General features: G+C 33.0%; 1 protein-coding gene across 3 annotated transcripts in view; it reads left to right on the top strand.

Moving 5' to 3' along the window:
* The window catches only part of SMCHD1 (structural maintenance of chromosomes flexible hinge domain containing 1), a 141,649-nt gene that overhangs the window by 48,069 nt on the left and 76,687 nt on the right, over window positions 1–16,893 (top strand). For all 3 annotated transcript variants that reach the window (XM_077778161.1, XM_077778159.1, XM_077778160.1), the window contains exons 18-25: window positions 2,830–2,907; window positions 2,987–3,106; window positions 4,334–4,478; window positions 9,005–9,101; window positions 10,455–10,527; window positions 12,827–12,966; window positions 13,591–13,725; window positions 15,606–15,833. In XM_077778161.1, the coding sequence (XP_077634287.1) occupies window positions 2,830–2,907; window positions 2,987–3,106; window positions 4,334–4,478; window positions 9,005–9,101; window positions 10,455–10,527; window positions 12,827–12,966; window positions 13,591–13,725; window positions 15,606–15,833 (1,016 nt within the window). The remainder of the gene's footprint in view (window positions 1–2,829; window positions 2,908–2,986; window positions 3,107–4,333; window positions 4,479–9,004; window positions 9,102–10,454; window positions 10,528–12,826; window positions 12,967–13,590; window positions 13,726–15,605; window positions 15,834–16,893) is intronic.

Below are 16,893 nucleotides of genomic sequence, written 5' to 3'. Positions count from 1 at the left end.
TTATTCTATGTCTTCAATTTCTTTTTTTTTTTTTTTCAAAGTAGAGCTCTCTCCTTTTTTCTTCATGCCAGTTATTTGCTGACAGAACTCAATCACTTTGAAGTGTGTTTTGCAGATTTCTGTTTTTGTTCCTTTGGGATGTCATTTAACTACTTTTCCTATTTGTTCACTTGCCAGAAAACTGAAAGATAGGCCTAAAAGATTGAATACATTTGGGCTCCTCATATTTTTGTTTTGTAAAGTAAGAATCAATACTTTATACCTAATTTGAATTTCTTATGGTACATATTCAGAGGCATATGATACCTAATTGTTCTACTTTAAGTGCTGCTAATGGAGCATTGAATTCACAAGGCTAATTTGATTATATTTCTCTTTCAACCATTATGTAATAGTCTCATTTGTTGTTGATTTTCCTTGAATTAATTCTTTGGTGAATTAGTTATTATAGATAATTTTTTTTATGATTCATTCATTCTGTCCTAATTTGTTATCCAGAATTCATCAGTGAAGAAATTTTACCAGTTAGTGTCATTGGTTTACCTCTAATGCAGCATTTACAGGAAAGGCAGTAAAAAGTGTAATTCTTATTCTTTAATTACAAATTACCAGTTAAGAATTGGTGCTGTACAATAATGCCCATGAGCAGTTTTTGTTTTTTGGTAGTGTTTTTGTGAGTTTATGGGGTTTTCTATATTTAACATGATTTGTTCATTTTGATGTGCCTTCATGTTGGCTCTTCGTGTTTATGTGACCTTTTTGTCTTTGATGTGAGCTTTTTTGCTTTCTGGCTCCAGATATCCTAGAACGTTGTTATATATGTTCTATCCTAGACGTGATTTCAGCCGTAACTGCTGGTTCCTTTCTGTGGGGAATAGTGTTTAGAGGCCACAATCTGAGTGTTAGGTTTGCTCGTTGCCCCCGGGTAAAATTGCTTTTAAGCTTTTTGATAGCTCACGTGAACATTTTTGAAAAGATAAGAAAAACTGAATTCGCATTGACATTTTGGTTTTTTATTTAACTAATTTGATTTTATGCTTTTATTTCATTTCTTTACTGCTGAAAATCTGGATTTCTTAACATTAATGGTTATATGCTTTATCCTATGTTTCATTTCAAAATAATAATACTAATATAATTAATAATAAGACTTGAATTAAATTTGACTTTTTTGCTCTATCCTTAAAATCTTTTTCTGTGTAAATAGTAAAAATGATTCTAAAGTCACTTGAAATATTCTTTTTAAATGTAGTTAGGTCACCTTGTTAATACACACTTTGGTTTTGTTTATGAATTGCTGTATTTTAATGCTTTTTTTAATAATTTAGGTCATTTACATAATTTCAAAGTTAGAAATAAATCCTCAGAGAGGTTATGTCATCACTCTACTCTGTTTTTTTCCTCCTTTAGATACTAATTTTATTAGTTTTTGGCTTATCTTTCCTGTGTTTCCTGCTTTAATACTGAGCAACAATATATATTTTTTTTACAAGCAGTTTTTTGTCAAGTTGGTTTCCATATAACACCCAGTGCTCATCCCCACAAGTGCCCTCCTCCATGCCCATCTCTCCCCACCACCCCACCACACCCATCAGTCCTCAGTTTATTCTCAGCATTCAAGAGTCTCTCATGGTTTGCCACAAACCCCACGGGTTTGGGGTGCTCTTGTTGCTCTGCCTCTAGTTTCTTTAGGTGTGCTGTTAGATTTTGCACTTGGCGCTTTTTCTAATTTCTTGAAATAGGCCTGGAGTACAATGTACTTTCCTCTTAGGACTGCCTTTGCCGCATCCCATAGAGTTTGGATTGTTGTATTTTCATTTTCATTTGTTTGCGTATATTTTTTAATTTCTTCTCTAATTGCCTGATTGTCCCATTCATTCTTTAGTAGGGTGTTCTTTATCTTTCATGTTTTTGGGGGTTTTCCAGACTTCTTCCTGTGATTGATTTCAAATTTCAAAGCATTATGATCTGAAAGTGTGCATGCTATGATCTCAATTCTTTTATATTTATTGAGGGCTGCTTTATATGAACCCAGTATGTGATCTATCTTGGAGAATGTGCCATGTGCACTTGAGAAGAAAGTGAATTCCCTGGCCTCAGGATGTAGAGTTCTAAATCTATCTGTCAGATCCATCTGGTCCAATGTGTCATTCAGGTCCATTGTTTTTTTAGTCTGAGCATCAATATTTTTATATTTATTTCTCTTCCTTCTAAAAATGTATATTTTGTATATATGCTTTTACTTCTCTTAACAATAGGTCAGGGGCACCTGGGTGGCTCAGTTGGTTAAGTGTCCGACTTCAGCTCAGGTCATGATCTCACAGTTTGTGGGTTCAAGCCCCACATTGGGCTCTGTGCTGACAGCTAGCTCAGAGCCTGGAGTCTGCTTCAGATTCTGTGTCTCCTTCTCTCTCTAACCCTCCCCTGCTCACGCTGTGTCTCTCTCAGAAATAAAATAAAAACATTAAAAAAATATTTTAAAAAAACAATAGGTCACTAGGTCTTAGCAGTTATTTTACATAAACAATATCTGATATTTTAATCGTGAAAACTCTTAAGGAAAATTATTTTTAATATCAAAAGAAAAATATCTCTTTTGTACCAGTTAATCTTATTTACAGATATATTTTTAAGAATTGAAATAAAGATGTTTTACTGAGCTAATTTTCATTGTGCTGTTTTCTTGCATAAGATAACTTTAGATCCCTTGATGAAGTTTCAGAACAGTTTAAAAATATATAAAGGTATTGATGCCAGTGTGACATTTCATATTCATGTTCTGTATTCAATTTCTGAAGGTATAAATGTTTCCTTTTTTTTTTTATTAAGCTTCAAATGGAAATAAAGAAATCATTTCACATATTAGTCAACATGGAGGAAAATGGCCTTACTGGTTTAAAAAAATGGGTGAGTTATTATTCTGAATATTAAAAATTATGTCAGTATTATGTTGACTTGATTTTTAATGTCTTATTTATTTGTCCAGAAAATATTCAAAAGTTGGGGAATTATACATTGAAATTACAAGTTGTATTGAATGAAAGTAATGCAGACACTTATGCAGGAAGACCGCTACCGTCGAAAGCAATTAAGTTTTCTGTTAAAGGTAAGTGTAATACCAATATATAGCTCATGTTATGCTGAAGACAGCATTTTAAATAAAGGGAGAATAGATAAATAATCAGTAAAAGATGTTTGGCCAATTATGTAATCATCATGATCTTAAAATGGCTTTATAGGTGTGCCTGCGTGGCTCTATCAGTTAAGTGTCTGACTCTAAATTTCAGCTCAGATCATGATCTCCCCATCATGAGACTGAGTCCCACATCAGGCTCCAGGCTTTGTTTATTGTAACTAATAAGATGTATTTTGTCAAAAACATTCTTTCATGTTTTTGAGTACAGTAGTCCCTCTTGTGTGCTGCAGATATGTTGTAGTACCACCACCAGTGGATTTCTTGAAATTGTAGATAGTACCAAATCCTATATGTATTATTTTTTTCTATGTATACATACTGATAATAAAGTTCAATTTATAATTTAGGGACAATAATAATGAAATAGAACAATTATAAAAATATAGTAATAGAAATTATGTGAATGTGGTCCTTTTTTCTTAAAATATCTTATTATGCTACTCTACTCACTATTCTTGTGTTGATGTGAGACAATAAAATGCCTGTGTCATGAGATGATAAAATGCCTGTGATGAGATGAAGTGAGGTAAATGACCTAGGAATTGTAATATAGCTTTAGGCTACTGTTGACCTTCTAGCACTATGTCAGAGGTGGGATCATTGGTCTCTGCACTACAGTTAACCAAAGTTGAGGAGGGATATTGTGTTTTGCCTTAGTTTCTCCTATGATAAGATTATAAACTTATTCTTCATTATATTCTAATAATTTCTTAGTTTAAAAACATGTTTTTCTACCTATAGAATTTTACTTTTATATATATTGAGAGAAAGATCTGACTCTTCCTATGAGGCTTATAGATATTATTTATGTAGGAGACCCTAGGTGGCTCAGTTTGTTGAGATTCCGGCTCTTGGTTTCAGTTTGGGTCATGATCTCATGGTTTTTAGCACAGAGCCTGTTTGGAAATCTCTCTCTCCGTCCCTCCCTCCCTCCCTCTCCTTTCCTCTTTTCTCCTCTCCCTCTCCCCCCAAAATGAATAAACTTTAAAAAACATTATATTTAATTTATGTTTTTCACAGATTTAAAATGCCATCTTTGTCATAATTTAATATCCTGAATATACAATATGGCTGTTTCTGACCTATGAATTTGCTTCTCATGTTTATTTTTTTCTTCTCTTTTTTTTTTTTTTAAAGAGGGTAAACCAGAGAAGTTTTCATTTGGTCTTATGGATCCTCCTTTCCGTGTTGGAGTCCCATTCAATATCCCTCTGGAGTTTCAGGATGAATTTGGTCATACTAGTCAACTAGGAAATGATATTCAGCCAGTTTTTGAAGCAAGGTAATTTGAAGGATCATTTTGTATGTGATTTTTCATAGTTACTAAGCATTCAGCCTCTTTTTTTTTTTTTTATTTGTGTATATTTGACTTTAGGTTTATCATTTAGAGTATATAGTGTATTTCATGGTATCTGGGGGATTTATTTATTCCTACGCTATGCTTTGTTGCTATAGTGTCATTATAAATTGCTTCTAAAGTTTATGTTTTGACTGAAATTACTGTCAAAGTTGTTTAGGTGAGACTGATAGCTCTGTCTTACTCCATTTTATTCTGCAAGTATGATAGAAAGTTATTGCTACTTAAACTTAGTGCTATCGTTTAAAAGGTTTTTAACCTGGTAATACAGTTTATTTTTTTAAAATATAGCCATAAAGTTTATGGTTTCCATGGAAATTTGAGTCTTTCCTTAGAATTTACCTCTATTTAATAGTTCTTTAGTGTTGTGATTGGCTTATAATAAGAAATCAGAATAAGACTCTGTCCAATGTTATGATTGAGGATGTTCATTATTTTCCATTATCTCTTTTTAAGGTGCCTTGGGAGAAAGTCTTGTTCATTCTCAAGAGCATGATTGCTAAGTGTTTCTTTTTTGCATCAGCTGCCTTATTTGTCTTTTTGATCCCACTTTTTATACATACTTTTTTTTGTTGTCTCTATGTACTTTTTTCCCCTTGTGTTGTAATTGTTCACTCTTAGTCATCTGAGTATTTGCTATATTGTAGGCATTTGCTAGCTGACATGTAGAGGTGAATAAGGACATAGTATTTGCCTTCTTCAAGTTCGCATTGTTAAGTTCTTGAAAAATAATATATAGTTATAAAAATATTCAAAATGGGTTTTTTTAGGTTTATGTTCTCTTAAGGTGTAAAAAGTGATGCTTGTCTTTTGACTTACTGCATCTAGTTGAATATTAAACAGTAACAAAAGAATAACTTAAATGTGTTAGTTTAAAAATAAATGCTAAAAATTATCCCATCTAGTCACAGATGAAAAATATTAGTGCATTATTTGACACCTATTATTGATTATAGTTCCATCCTATCCTTATAAACTAGAAAATGTCTTCATAAAGGTGGAAGAGAAAGAAAACAATTTCATTATTGACTAAACATTAAACCAGAATTTCATGATTATCACAGGCAGTTGGATAAAGAGATTGCAAAGACTGAAGAAAACCTTACTCCTTATATAGACAAGTGGCTATAACTTACACATTCATGTTTTAAACATGAAATAACGCAGTATGTTTTTCATTGGCTGTAGGATTTGCAATTTGGAGTCAGCTGACTATAACTTAAGCTTAGAAAATTGGGAGATAGGGAGTTTTACTTTTTTTTGATGATTACAGTGTAGAGAGTTGTCTCTCAAGTCCCTGAGGAAACATTCCCAAATTGTGAGATGTTACGTGGTTGATTTTATTTAGCATTTATTGTTTCATGGCTCTCCAGTTTTTTTAGAAGATTCCCATGTTCCTCTTTTGCTGAAACACTAGGTTCCTGTGAAGGAGTGTATATGAGAGACAATTATTTCTCAAAAATGTCTCTATTTTACTTGAATTGAATTGAAAATTGGACACTGTTTTCCTCAAAATTATGAAAGTATTGGGGCACCTGGGTGGCTCAATCAGGTAAGCGTCCACCTTCAGCTCAGGTAATGATCTCATGGTTTGTGAATTCGAGCCCCACATTGGGCTTTGTGCTGACTGCTTAGAGCTTGGAGCCTGTTTTAGATTCTGTGTTTCCTCCTCTCTCTCTGCCTCATCCCTGCTTGTGTTCTCTCTCTCTCTCAAAAATAAATAAACGTTAAAAAAATTACAAAAAAATTGTGAAAGCATTGCTCCATTTTTGCTTTTTAACTTCCACCGTTGATATTTTAAACTTTTATTAATTTTCATTTTTGTGTTTTCTGTGTATTTTTTATGAAAGCTTATAGGATCTACTTTTAAGTCTCAACATGGCAAAATTTTATAGTAATACATCTTTGCATAGGTCTCTATATTATGTAAAGTACTTCATTCTCTACTTTCCATCATTATTGTTTTTTCTTTCTGGGATCTTTATGTTTTGGTAATGTACCTTCTGGACTGCTTCTCTGATTTTCCCAATTTTTCTTATGTTTGTGTTTCTGCTTTCTGACATATTTTTTCAACATTATAACCTTTCTGTTGAATTTTTCCTTTCTGCTTTATTTTTTTAAGATTATTTTTTGAGAGAGAGAAGGAGAAGGAGAGGGATGAGGAGAGAAGAGGGAGGAAGGAGAATCCCAAGCAGGCTTGTTGCTGTCAGCTCAGAGCCCCGTGTTGGGCTTGAACCCACGAACCCTGAGCTGAAATCAAGAGTCAGACGCTCTTAACTGACTGAGCCACCCAGGCACCCTCCTTTCTGCTCTATTTTTAATTTCCAAGAGTTTTTCTTTGTTCTCTGAAATATTTTGTGGATCTTGTTTTATAAATGTAATACATTTTTTCACTGATACATGATAGTTTTTTCTTTAAAAAGTTTACATACACAAAATCTATTTCTCCAAGTTAGCTGTTTTTTGTTTGTTGGTTTTTTACTTCTTCAGATACTTGGTAGTCTTTGGTTTTCTGCTTATAACTGAATGACTAAAGTGCAGATAAGGAAACTGAGAATGTGGGAGAAGCTGTTGACTATGAACTTCACCATAGGATGATATGTCTGTAATGCTTTATTGGGGGAATATCCTGTTGTCAGTATCTTCAGGTCTTTTTCTTGGGCGAGGCAGTTTTCTCTAAGAAATATTTAGTCTCTTGACCGGAGGGAATAGTTTGGCTGTCCAGGTTCCTAGCCAGTCCAAGAACAGGCTGGGTTGGGAATACGGTTGGGAAGGTTCAGCATCTTTATGCATTCATTCAGGATTACTTCTTCTATACTTTATAGTATTTTATCCTATCTTTTGTTTATCTACACCTCCACCCCCACCCATTTAGAGATTCTCTGTTTTAGCCTTTTCAGAGATTAATCTTCCAGTCATCTGCCAGAGACCAAGAGGGGAGAGCTGGGGATCCAAATTTTCATCAGTCTTTTTTCCCACCTTTCTCTTACCAGTCCCAGAGTTGTATGTAGAAATTCTGGGTCATAGTTTTCTAGCCTTTTCCATTACTTTTTTAAGGTTAAGATTTCTTGGGGAACTACTAAGTCTTGTATTCTGGGAGATGAATTTTATCATCCTTGTCTTTTCCTTTCCTTCCTTTGCTTAGCTTTTTAACGGTAAACAAAAAAAGTCCTTTTGTTCTCAAATTAGAGATTTAAGAGAGAGTGAAAGCAGACATGTATGTTTAATGTCCATTTTTCCCAGGGAGTCTGTTTTTATCTTAGATGTTACTTTATATCTTTTTTCAAACAAGGCATGTTATTTAATTGTTGTAACTTATCCACATAATACCTGTAAATATTTAAATTCTATTTTTCAGAAAACTTAGGCTTTTTCTAAGTTTTAAATATTAAGTTGTATTTTTTCCTTTTATTCCTTCATCTTACCAAAAGGTTTACAACATAAGGACCTACATATGGTCAAAGATGATTTAGGAAGGATTAGGGAATCTCAGTATATATTCTAATAAGGTTACATCATAAGACTGTACTTGATTATTTGGACTTTATCTAAAATTGCTATTCAATTTAATAAGTGCCATATGGGGCACCTGGGTGCCTCAGTTGGTTGAATGTCTGGCTCTTGATAGTGGCTCAGGTCATAATCCCAAGGTAGTGGGATTGAGCCCTGCATTGGGCTCTGCACTAGCAGCATGGAGCCTACTTGAGATTCTCTCTCTCCCTCTCTCTGTGCCCTTCCCCTTTTCTATTGCTCTCACGCTCTCTTTCTCTTGCTCTCACTTGCTCTCTCTCTCAAATGTCAAAAAAATATATATAAAAAAATAAATTCCAGAAATTTTCTAACATCTCACTGGGTGAAAGCATTGAAAAAAATATATGGCAGGGTCTGAAGACGTCCCTAAGATTGGCCTATTTGAACATTTCCTTTTTGTAGACTTGTATACGTGGTCTAGTATTTGTTGATTTCCTGCTTTGTATCTTATTCAATACAGGATGGTTTACATTTTATAATTTATCATTTACAGTGTATGGCTCAGTGCTATCACTTATGGATCATGTTTCTTTTTCTTTTATGTTTATTTTTGAGAGAGAGAGAGAGAGTGTGTGTGAGTGGGGGAGGGGCAGAGAGAGGGAGACATAGAATCTGAAGCAGGCTCCGGGCTCTGAGGTGTCAGCACAGCCTGATGTGGGGCTTGAGCTCACGAACCATGAGATCATGACCTGAGCTAAAGTTGGATGCTTAACCAACTGAACCACCCAGGCACCCTGGATCATTTTGCTTTAGAAAAGAAGTTCTTGGGAATTTTCTTTGGCTGAACTATTTATTTTTTAAAATAATATTTTATTAGAAAAGTGAATTAGACATGAGAATGGCATATGAGCAAGTAACATGTTTATAGCTTCTTTGTAGGTTATGGAGGGGAAGTTAAAAAATAATTTATTTTTTTCCAGTGGTTTATCTTTGCATTATGAAGAAATAACCAAAGGACCAAATTGTGTAATTCGAGGTGTTACAGCCAGGGGCCTTGTAAACTCTTGTCAAGGCAAGGTAAGCATTGTACTTAAATATTATAATACATGTTTATTTCTTGTATTATAGAAATGAAATGGAAAATTTCAAATTGAATAACGTTTACTTGTGACAGGATGATGACAATATGATGTTCCTAAGATTTAATCAGGATTGTTTCACTGAACTTAGCATTTACATCACTAAGAAAAACTAGCATGCTTATTGCTGTTTAACAGTGAATTAGATATTTTTCAACTGTCTTCATCTTCATTCCTGTCTTTTGATATTCAAAATCATTTTTTCAACAGTTACGCATTACTGTGGTTTTTTTTTTCTCTACAACTTTTTAGAACACAAGTATGAGAAACTTCAGCTGACATTTATGAACATATTGGGTTTGGTATTTGGATAAAGAAAAGTGTTTGGGGAGGGATCAGGTTAGGAAAGTTAAAAGTATAAATTCCAGTAAGGTAATAAATAAAGCAGCTAGTAGATTTACATGACTAAAGGGAATACTATGGGCTAAAGAAAGTAATATATAGCTTTTTTTCACTGCATCATTAACTTACAGTGTGTATTTAAAATTTTTCTGTCAAAATGGTGTTTAACATAGAGCATGTGAATGTCTTTAAATACTTTATACTATACTGCACTATATAGTCAAATCAAATTAAAGATCAAGTTCTGTACATCTTTTGGAATCCAGAGTTTCCTGGAAGAAGAACTTGAAAATCAGGGAAATTTGACTTCAGTGGGATAAGCTCACCAAAAAACCTAAAATGATTTTTAGATTTTTTAAAAGTTTTTTGAGAAAACTTTGTATTTACAGAAGAGTTGGAAAGATAGTACAGAGAGTTTGCATATGCTCTTTACCCACTTTCCTCTATTAATCTTATGTAATCAGCGTGTATTTATCTATTCTACAAAGTTAACATTGGTACAACACTAGTAACAATACTGTGGACCTTATTCACATTTTACTAGTTTTTTGTTCTGTTTTGTCTTTACTATTATTAGTTTTCTTTCACAGGATCTAATCCAGAATACTACATTGCATTTAGAGATTTCTTTTTTGGTATTTGACACTTAACTATTTTCTGTATTTTTTATAATCCCCATTTTGATTCTGATTATTCAGAGGTTATTCCTTTTGAATTAGTATCTTAACTGACTGAGCCACCCAGGCATCCCTAGAAGCTGGTATCTTTAAAGAAGCAGTACAAGTTAATTTTTTCACCTGTATCTCTTACATAAGCGATAATTTTAGTGTAAATTTGCTGAATAGACTTCTGTAATGTTATGGAAATGAAAGCAAAAATCAGAACTGAGATAATAAACTACTGAGCTATATAGGACTTGGATTTAATTGAAATAATTTTTTTTCAACAGAATTTTAATTTGAAGGTTATTCTGCCAGGTTTAAAAGAAGACACACAGATTTTAAAAATTAGATTACTACCAGGTAATATTTTAAGAAATATTCCTAATAATTACCTTTAAAGTAATATTCATATTATAAGATATAATTTATAAGATGAGGTCATTTTTGGTTATGGTATGAGTTTGAAAATACATTTGAATGTCAAACATAGCACTGATAGAAATGACTAATTGAAAAAAACAAGAAAACCTTTAGGAAGACACTATTAAAGTTCTAAAATAATTGGGAGCAAGTGAATACTGAAAATGTATTAGGGAACCACTCTTAGAGATACACTACTTAGGGTTATATTAGAGCCAGACCTGATACAACTGTAAAGGTTTCATTTTTTTTAAAAAGAAAAGTTTCTCATGAATTTATGTTGTTAATTTGATAATGATTTATCAACTTGTTAATGAAGTTACATGAAAGTAACACAGGGTAGGAAATGCTGGCTAATTTGAGAGGCAGTCTGTCATAGATTGAGGAGAGTACATTCTCGTATTATTAGCCATTCTGGATTTGAATCCAACCTGTGACGTTTATGAGCTTGGTAAACTTGTCTTATACCTCACATGTAAAATGAGATATTTACTTTCTCAGGGTTGTTGTGAGGATTAAATGAATTAATATAGGCAACACTCACTTTGCAAGATTTTGTGGTACCTGAATGGAGGACACAATTTCAATATGCATGACTTCTCATTAACACGGTACCGTGCAAAGTGAGAGCTGCATGTGCTTGTAAAATACCTACAACAGTTATTGGTATGTCAATTTTAGCTCAGTTATTAATAGTATTATCATACCTTTATTCACATATGACCCTTTGTACATTAAAAAATAATTTTTTTTTAACATTTATGTATTTTTGAGAGAGGCAGAGCCTGAGCAGGGGAGGGGGAGAGAGAGAAGGAGATACAGAATCTGAAGCAGGCTCCGAGCTGCTTGTTAGCACAGAGCCTAGCACAGGGCTCGAACTCACGAACTGTGAGACCATGACCTGAGCTGAAGTCGGATGTTCAACTGACTCAGCCACCTAGGTGTCCCCCTTTGTACCATTTTTAAATGAAAAGAAATATGTTAGCTACATCCTTTTACAAATAGTTTGATGCTTTCCTCAAGCATAAATTGATAAAGATGTTAAAATTTGCACATTGGTAGACCTATAAGAATGAAATTGTTGGGGCACCTGGCTGGTTCATTCCAAAGAGCATATGGCTCTTGATCTCAGGGTTGTGAGTTTGAGCACCATGTTGAGTGTAGAGATTACATGCATACACACACATACACCTTATTTTTTAAAAAGTTGTTACATGCTAATAAACACTTGCAATGCTTTTATTTTAAAGGTTAAAGAGTATAGATTTGGGTAGTGAAATTCTTAGTAACCAGATGGTATGGCATTGTTTTTGAATTTGACATTGAAAATTGTCAAGTAGGAAATAGCATGGTATAATGATAATGGTCAAGAAGTTTCAAATTACTTAGAAAATAAACCTGAGTCTGCTGCTTACTAGTCATGTGCCCTGGACAGGATACTTAATCTCTCTAGATTCCAGTTTTCTCATTTACAAAGTGAGGATAATATATTGCCTTCTTGATTACAAGATTATTGTGAAGAATATGAAAATAGTACTTAAAATTTAACACACTACTTGGCATATAGTAAAAAGTAGATAATGTTGCTAACATTAGTGTGTTTTTCATTAACTGTTTTTTGTGAATTTTTGTTACCAGCATTTAGAATAAATTGTATTTAAGACTATCAGTATTTATGGAGCACATCAAGTCATCTTGCTTCAAAAATATGAACTCTCTTTGATCTAAGAGGAAACTTGTAGCTTGCTTGTAACATCAAAGTAGTGGACAATCAAACAAGTAAATTATCTGGTTATATCATTACATAAACTCATTCTTTGAATACTATTAACCTAAAATATGTGTTACTTTAACATGTTTTTGAGAAATCAGTCATTGTGTAAAGTTAAAGTGAGTAAAAGTATTTTAAAAAATTCTTATGGAATAATTTTTTCCAGGACCTCCTTAAGGTTTTACACCTTTAGGTAATTTCTAGCATTAATTATTATTATGTTATAGCTTGTTGCATAAAACTAAGTCTAGACCTGAAACATATAATTGAGACAACTCTGATCATTTATAGAATCTTTGCATTTTGGGGATAGAAATGGCTAAACACGGACATTGCTTATTTTTTTTCTTTCTTGGCCTTATTTTTAAGATCTTAAAACTTGAAATCTTACAGGATTTTGTTATTGTTGTTTCAGTATTTCAATCTTAGAACCTTGAATCTGTATTTCATTATGTAATTTTCTGGTAGGTCCCCCTCATCGATTGAAAGTGAAACCTGATTCTGAAATTTTAGTTATAGAAAATGGAACAGCTTTCCCATTTCAGGTAGAAGTTCTCGATGAATCAGACAATATAACAACACAGCCAAAATTGATTGTTCATTGTAAGGTAAGTTACTGTAGGATAAGAAGAATATGTAGATTTTATTTTGAGTCCTGTGATAGTCGGTGGACTTGACTGGCTTACGTACTTTATAGTGTGACTTTAATGATTATTCCATGGAGAAATTTGTGGGAATCTCATTGCCTGTACTTTCAGCATCTATAAGCCAATAAAGGTGTCACCTATATCAAGTTTCATAAAGAATCTTCTAGATAAAGCATCTTTATTTGTTCCGTCTATAAATGGACCCATTCTTTCTTGGTCCATTCCCCTCAGTTTAGATGACGTATTTAATTTATGGATAGAATGATAAAAATATCTTTCAGGGTTAGGGATGGGTAGACAAATGAAAACAGATAAAAAACACACAAAAAAAGGAAAACCCAAATAGATAAAATAAAAAAGTATAGTAGTTGAGGAAGTTGGTGTTTTGGAAGACATAAATTATAGAAAATTACTCTTTTCATTCAGAAATTGTGTAGAGTATTGGTGAATTCTATTTCACTTTTTCCAATTTATAGCCAGAGATAGTAGCTGTATTTGAAATTATTTGAAAATTGAACTAATAGTTTTTGAATGATTTGATACATTTGACTGGGGTCTCAAAATTATTTTGTATGTTTCCAATAGTTTTCAGGTGCTCCAAACCTTCCAGTCTATGTTGTAGACTGCAGCAGTTCTGGAACCAGTATTTTAACAGGATCTGCAATTCAAGTGCAGAACATTAAAAAAGACCAGACTCTGAAAGCAAAAATCGAAATACCTGTAAGTTGTTATTGTTATTCATTGATATTATGTTGTTTTCATACAAATATTTTTAATAGTTTTATAATATCATTAAGTAACATTTGACACTTAAGAATGAGGTATTTGTGGTTCTTTTAGCTAAAGTGAAGAAAAGGAAACATGAAATGGTATAGTGAGTAACATTTTGTATTAGTAATTTTCTTTTTTTTTTCAAATAGTTTATTGTCAAATTAGTTTCCACATAACACTCAGTGCTCATCTGTATTAGTAAATTTCTTGATTAAACCTTTTATATCTATGGCTACTGATTAATATTCTTAAAATTAACATTTTTTCTATTAAAATGTGGTATTTGTGTGTCAGTTTAATTTTTTGTTTCTTAGAGTTAACACTGTTTCTTAGAAAGTTTGGTAAACCACCACTGAAAGACATATAAATAATTTTTATGTATGATTTAAAAAGTAAATACATGGTTAGTATTTTCAAATAGAGTTCTAAGGTAATGTACTAGTAGGATACTTATTACTGGATGTACATCATGGCTGAAGGTGAAGCCAGCCTGGATGAGGGCAAGCAATTGAACTCCTAAGGTTGCAAAATAAGACAATAGATACTTAAGTGAAATATTTCAATGTGCTTTCTCCATTATTGATATGGTAGGTGATGATTAATCTAACCAGTTGATTGACTGATGCTTTTCTACTACTTATACATCAGTTAACATATTTTGAGCCACAAAAGGGTAAAATATGGCTTTGTTGTTTTCACTAGAATGAGATGGCTCTTGACTTCATTCCTCTTTTTTTTTTATAAGCTGATTATATTGATAACCTTCAAATATCTGTTACGCAGTTTTTTAAATTCAGTAATGTGGGGAGCAAGCTTTTGAGCATACTGTCTTGCAGAAGATCAGGAAGAAAAGACTTGCAGTTTGGGAGGAATCTGGGTTTGGAAGCAAAGAGTAACAAACATTAGGAATTATATAAATACTATAGAACAGCAGCAGGCAGAAGACCAAGAATATAGATCAGTTAGATATGCAGTTAGAAAATGTTATCCAAAGGCAGTAACTATTGAATTTGAATCAGGTAAATGTAATATGCTTATAATAGAGGATGTATTTGTTATTTGCGTGATATTCTGTAAGGTGGGAATTTTATATATGTTATCATTCATGTGGATGTACTTTGGTAGGAATGACCACAACTGGATGAGGAAGGAGAAGTGGTCTACATAAGATTATAAAAGTATTTTAGAATTAGACTTACTTTGAATTTTATATATCCTGTGGAATGCACTGTGACCCAGATTATGAAATAATGAATATAATATATTAATTTTTTATGCCTTTAAAATCAGTTTAGTGTAATACAGTTTATCCATATGGATATCTGGAAAATTGATGTGCCCGTAATATAAATGTGCCAGCTCAGCCTTCATGGCATTTAAAGTCCTTATTTAGCTATAAACAGCCTTATTCACCACTTAGTTTCAGTGTATTGCTTCAGTATAAATAGTGTATTTTATGGCAGCTATTTTCTGATTTTATGGGAAGTTCTTAATTTCATGTGTTTTTATTCTTATTAAGCATAAGAATCTGTCATGTAATTACAAATAAGGGAGAGAGAATCCTTTTAAGTCCCAAGTATTCTAGTTTTTGGCTTTAAGAATGTGGCTACTGTCATTATTTATAACTTGATGGTATAAAATAGGAATTATTAATGATATAGTGTGCTTTTAATTCCAAAACCTATGAATATTAACAGTGGGTAAGATGATCTTCCATAATATTGGACATAAATTCTTAAGCAATGTAAAAGACTCACCATTGAAGCCCCAGAATGGTTTTCAGAACGTGCAGATGTCATTCAGTATATTTTTCTGTTCTCTTTTCCTAGAGTTGTAAAGATGTGGCACCTGTGGAGAAGACTATTAAACTGCTTCCTAGTAGCCATGTTGCAAGATTACAGATATTCAGTGTGGAAGGACAAAAGGCAATCCAGATCAAACATCAGGATGAGGTTAATTGGATAGCAGGCGATGTTATGCATAATCTTATTTTTCAAATGTATGATGAAGGAGAAAGAGAAATCCATATAACATCAGCTTTAGCAGATAAAATTAAAGTAAGTATCTCCAAATAGTTATTTGCAAGAATTCTGTTCATTTTATGATTGGAAGACTTTGAACAAGAATTTTTATAAGGTAGCTTCTAAGAAGAAGCTTACTAGAGAAAAATAGTACTATTATTTAAAATTTCAGGCTAGGGACACCTGGGTGGCTCAATCGGTTAAGCTTATGACTCTTGATTTCAGATCTCATGGTTTGTGAGTTTGAGCCCCATGTCAGGTCTGCACCGACAGTGTGGAGCCTGCTTGGGATTATCTCTCTGACCCTCTTCCATGTGCATGCACAAGGTCTCTCTCTCTCTCTCTCAAAAAAAATTCCAGACTAAACAAGGACTTTTTTCGTGCACTAGACTGAAATGTGAATGATTCATATGTGATAAATGCATACCTAGAAAAATGATTTGGACACTTAGCAAAATGCCAAAGATTGGAATTCTTTTGAGTTGTATATTTTCCTGATCAACTGTATTTCTGCAGTCACAGTTAAGATCACCATACCAAAGCAATGTACAGTATTTGTAGTTTTTCTAAAGGCACTAATCAAAAGGTCTGTTAAAGTCTGACAGTGAAACATTACTGTTATTCTTTTAACTACACAGCCCTGATTTGACCGTTTGAAATTGGCATACCACTCTGTAAAAGCATAGTCTTAGAAAACGGTTACATAGTTTCTCAGTAGCTTCACATGGTCCTCATCAATCTGTTGTAATCTAAATTTATCTTTCCACCTTGTTAGGGTGAATCTGTATGTAGAAACTTAACATCTCATTTAACAGAACCAAATCAAAATAGATTGTTGTCACCTACAATAGATAGCTGTAGCACTCCTCTTTGATCGATTGTAAGAATAGTGGGCATTGTATGCTTACTCCTTTCAAGGTACAATCAATTCTTCTATAATGAAACACGTGGATTTTTTTATTAAAAATTTTTTTTTAGTGTTTATTTTTGACAGAAACCGAGCACAAGCTCGGGAGGGGCAGAGAGAGAGGGAAACACAGAATCCAAAACAGGTGTCAGGCTCTGAGCTGTCAGCACAGAGCCCAGTGTGGGGTTT

This window comes from Crocuta crocuta, unplaced genomic scaffold (assembly GCF_008692635.1).
Source record: "Crocuta crocuta isolate KB4526 unplaced genomic scaffold, BGI_CrCroc_1.0 scaffold26, whole genome shotgun sequence".
NCBI classification, from domain to species: domain Eukaryota; kingdom Metazoa; phylum Chordata; class Mammalia; order Carnivora; family Hyaenidae; genus Crocuta; species Crocuta crocuta.
This window is presented reverse-complemented; position numbering and strand designations above follow the sequence as displayed.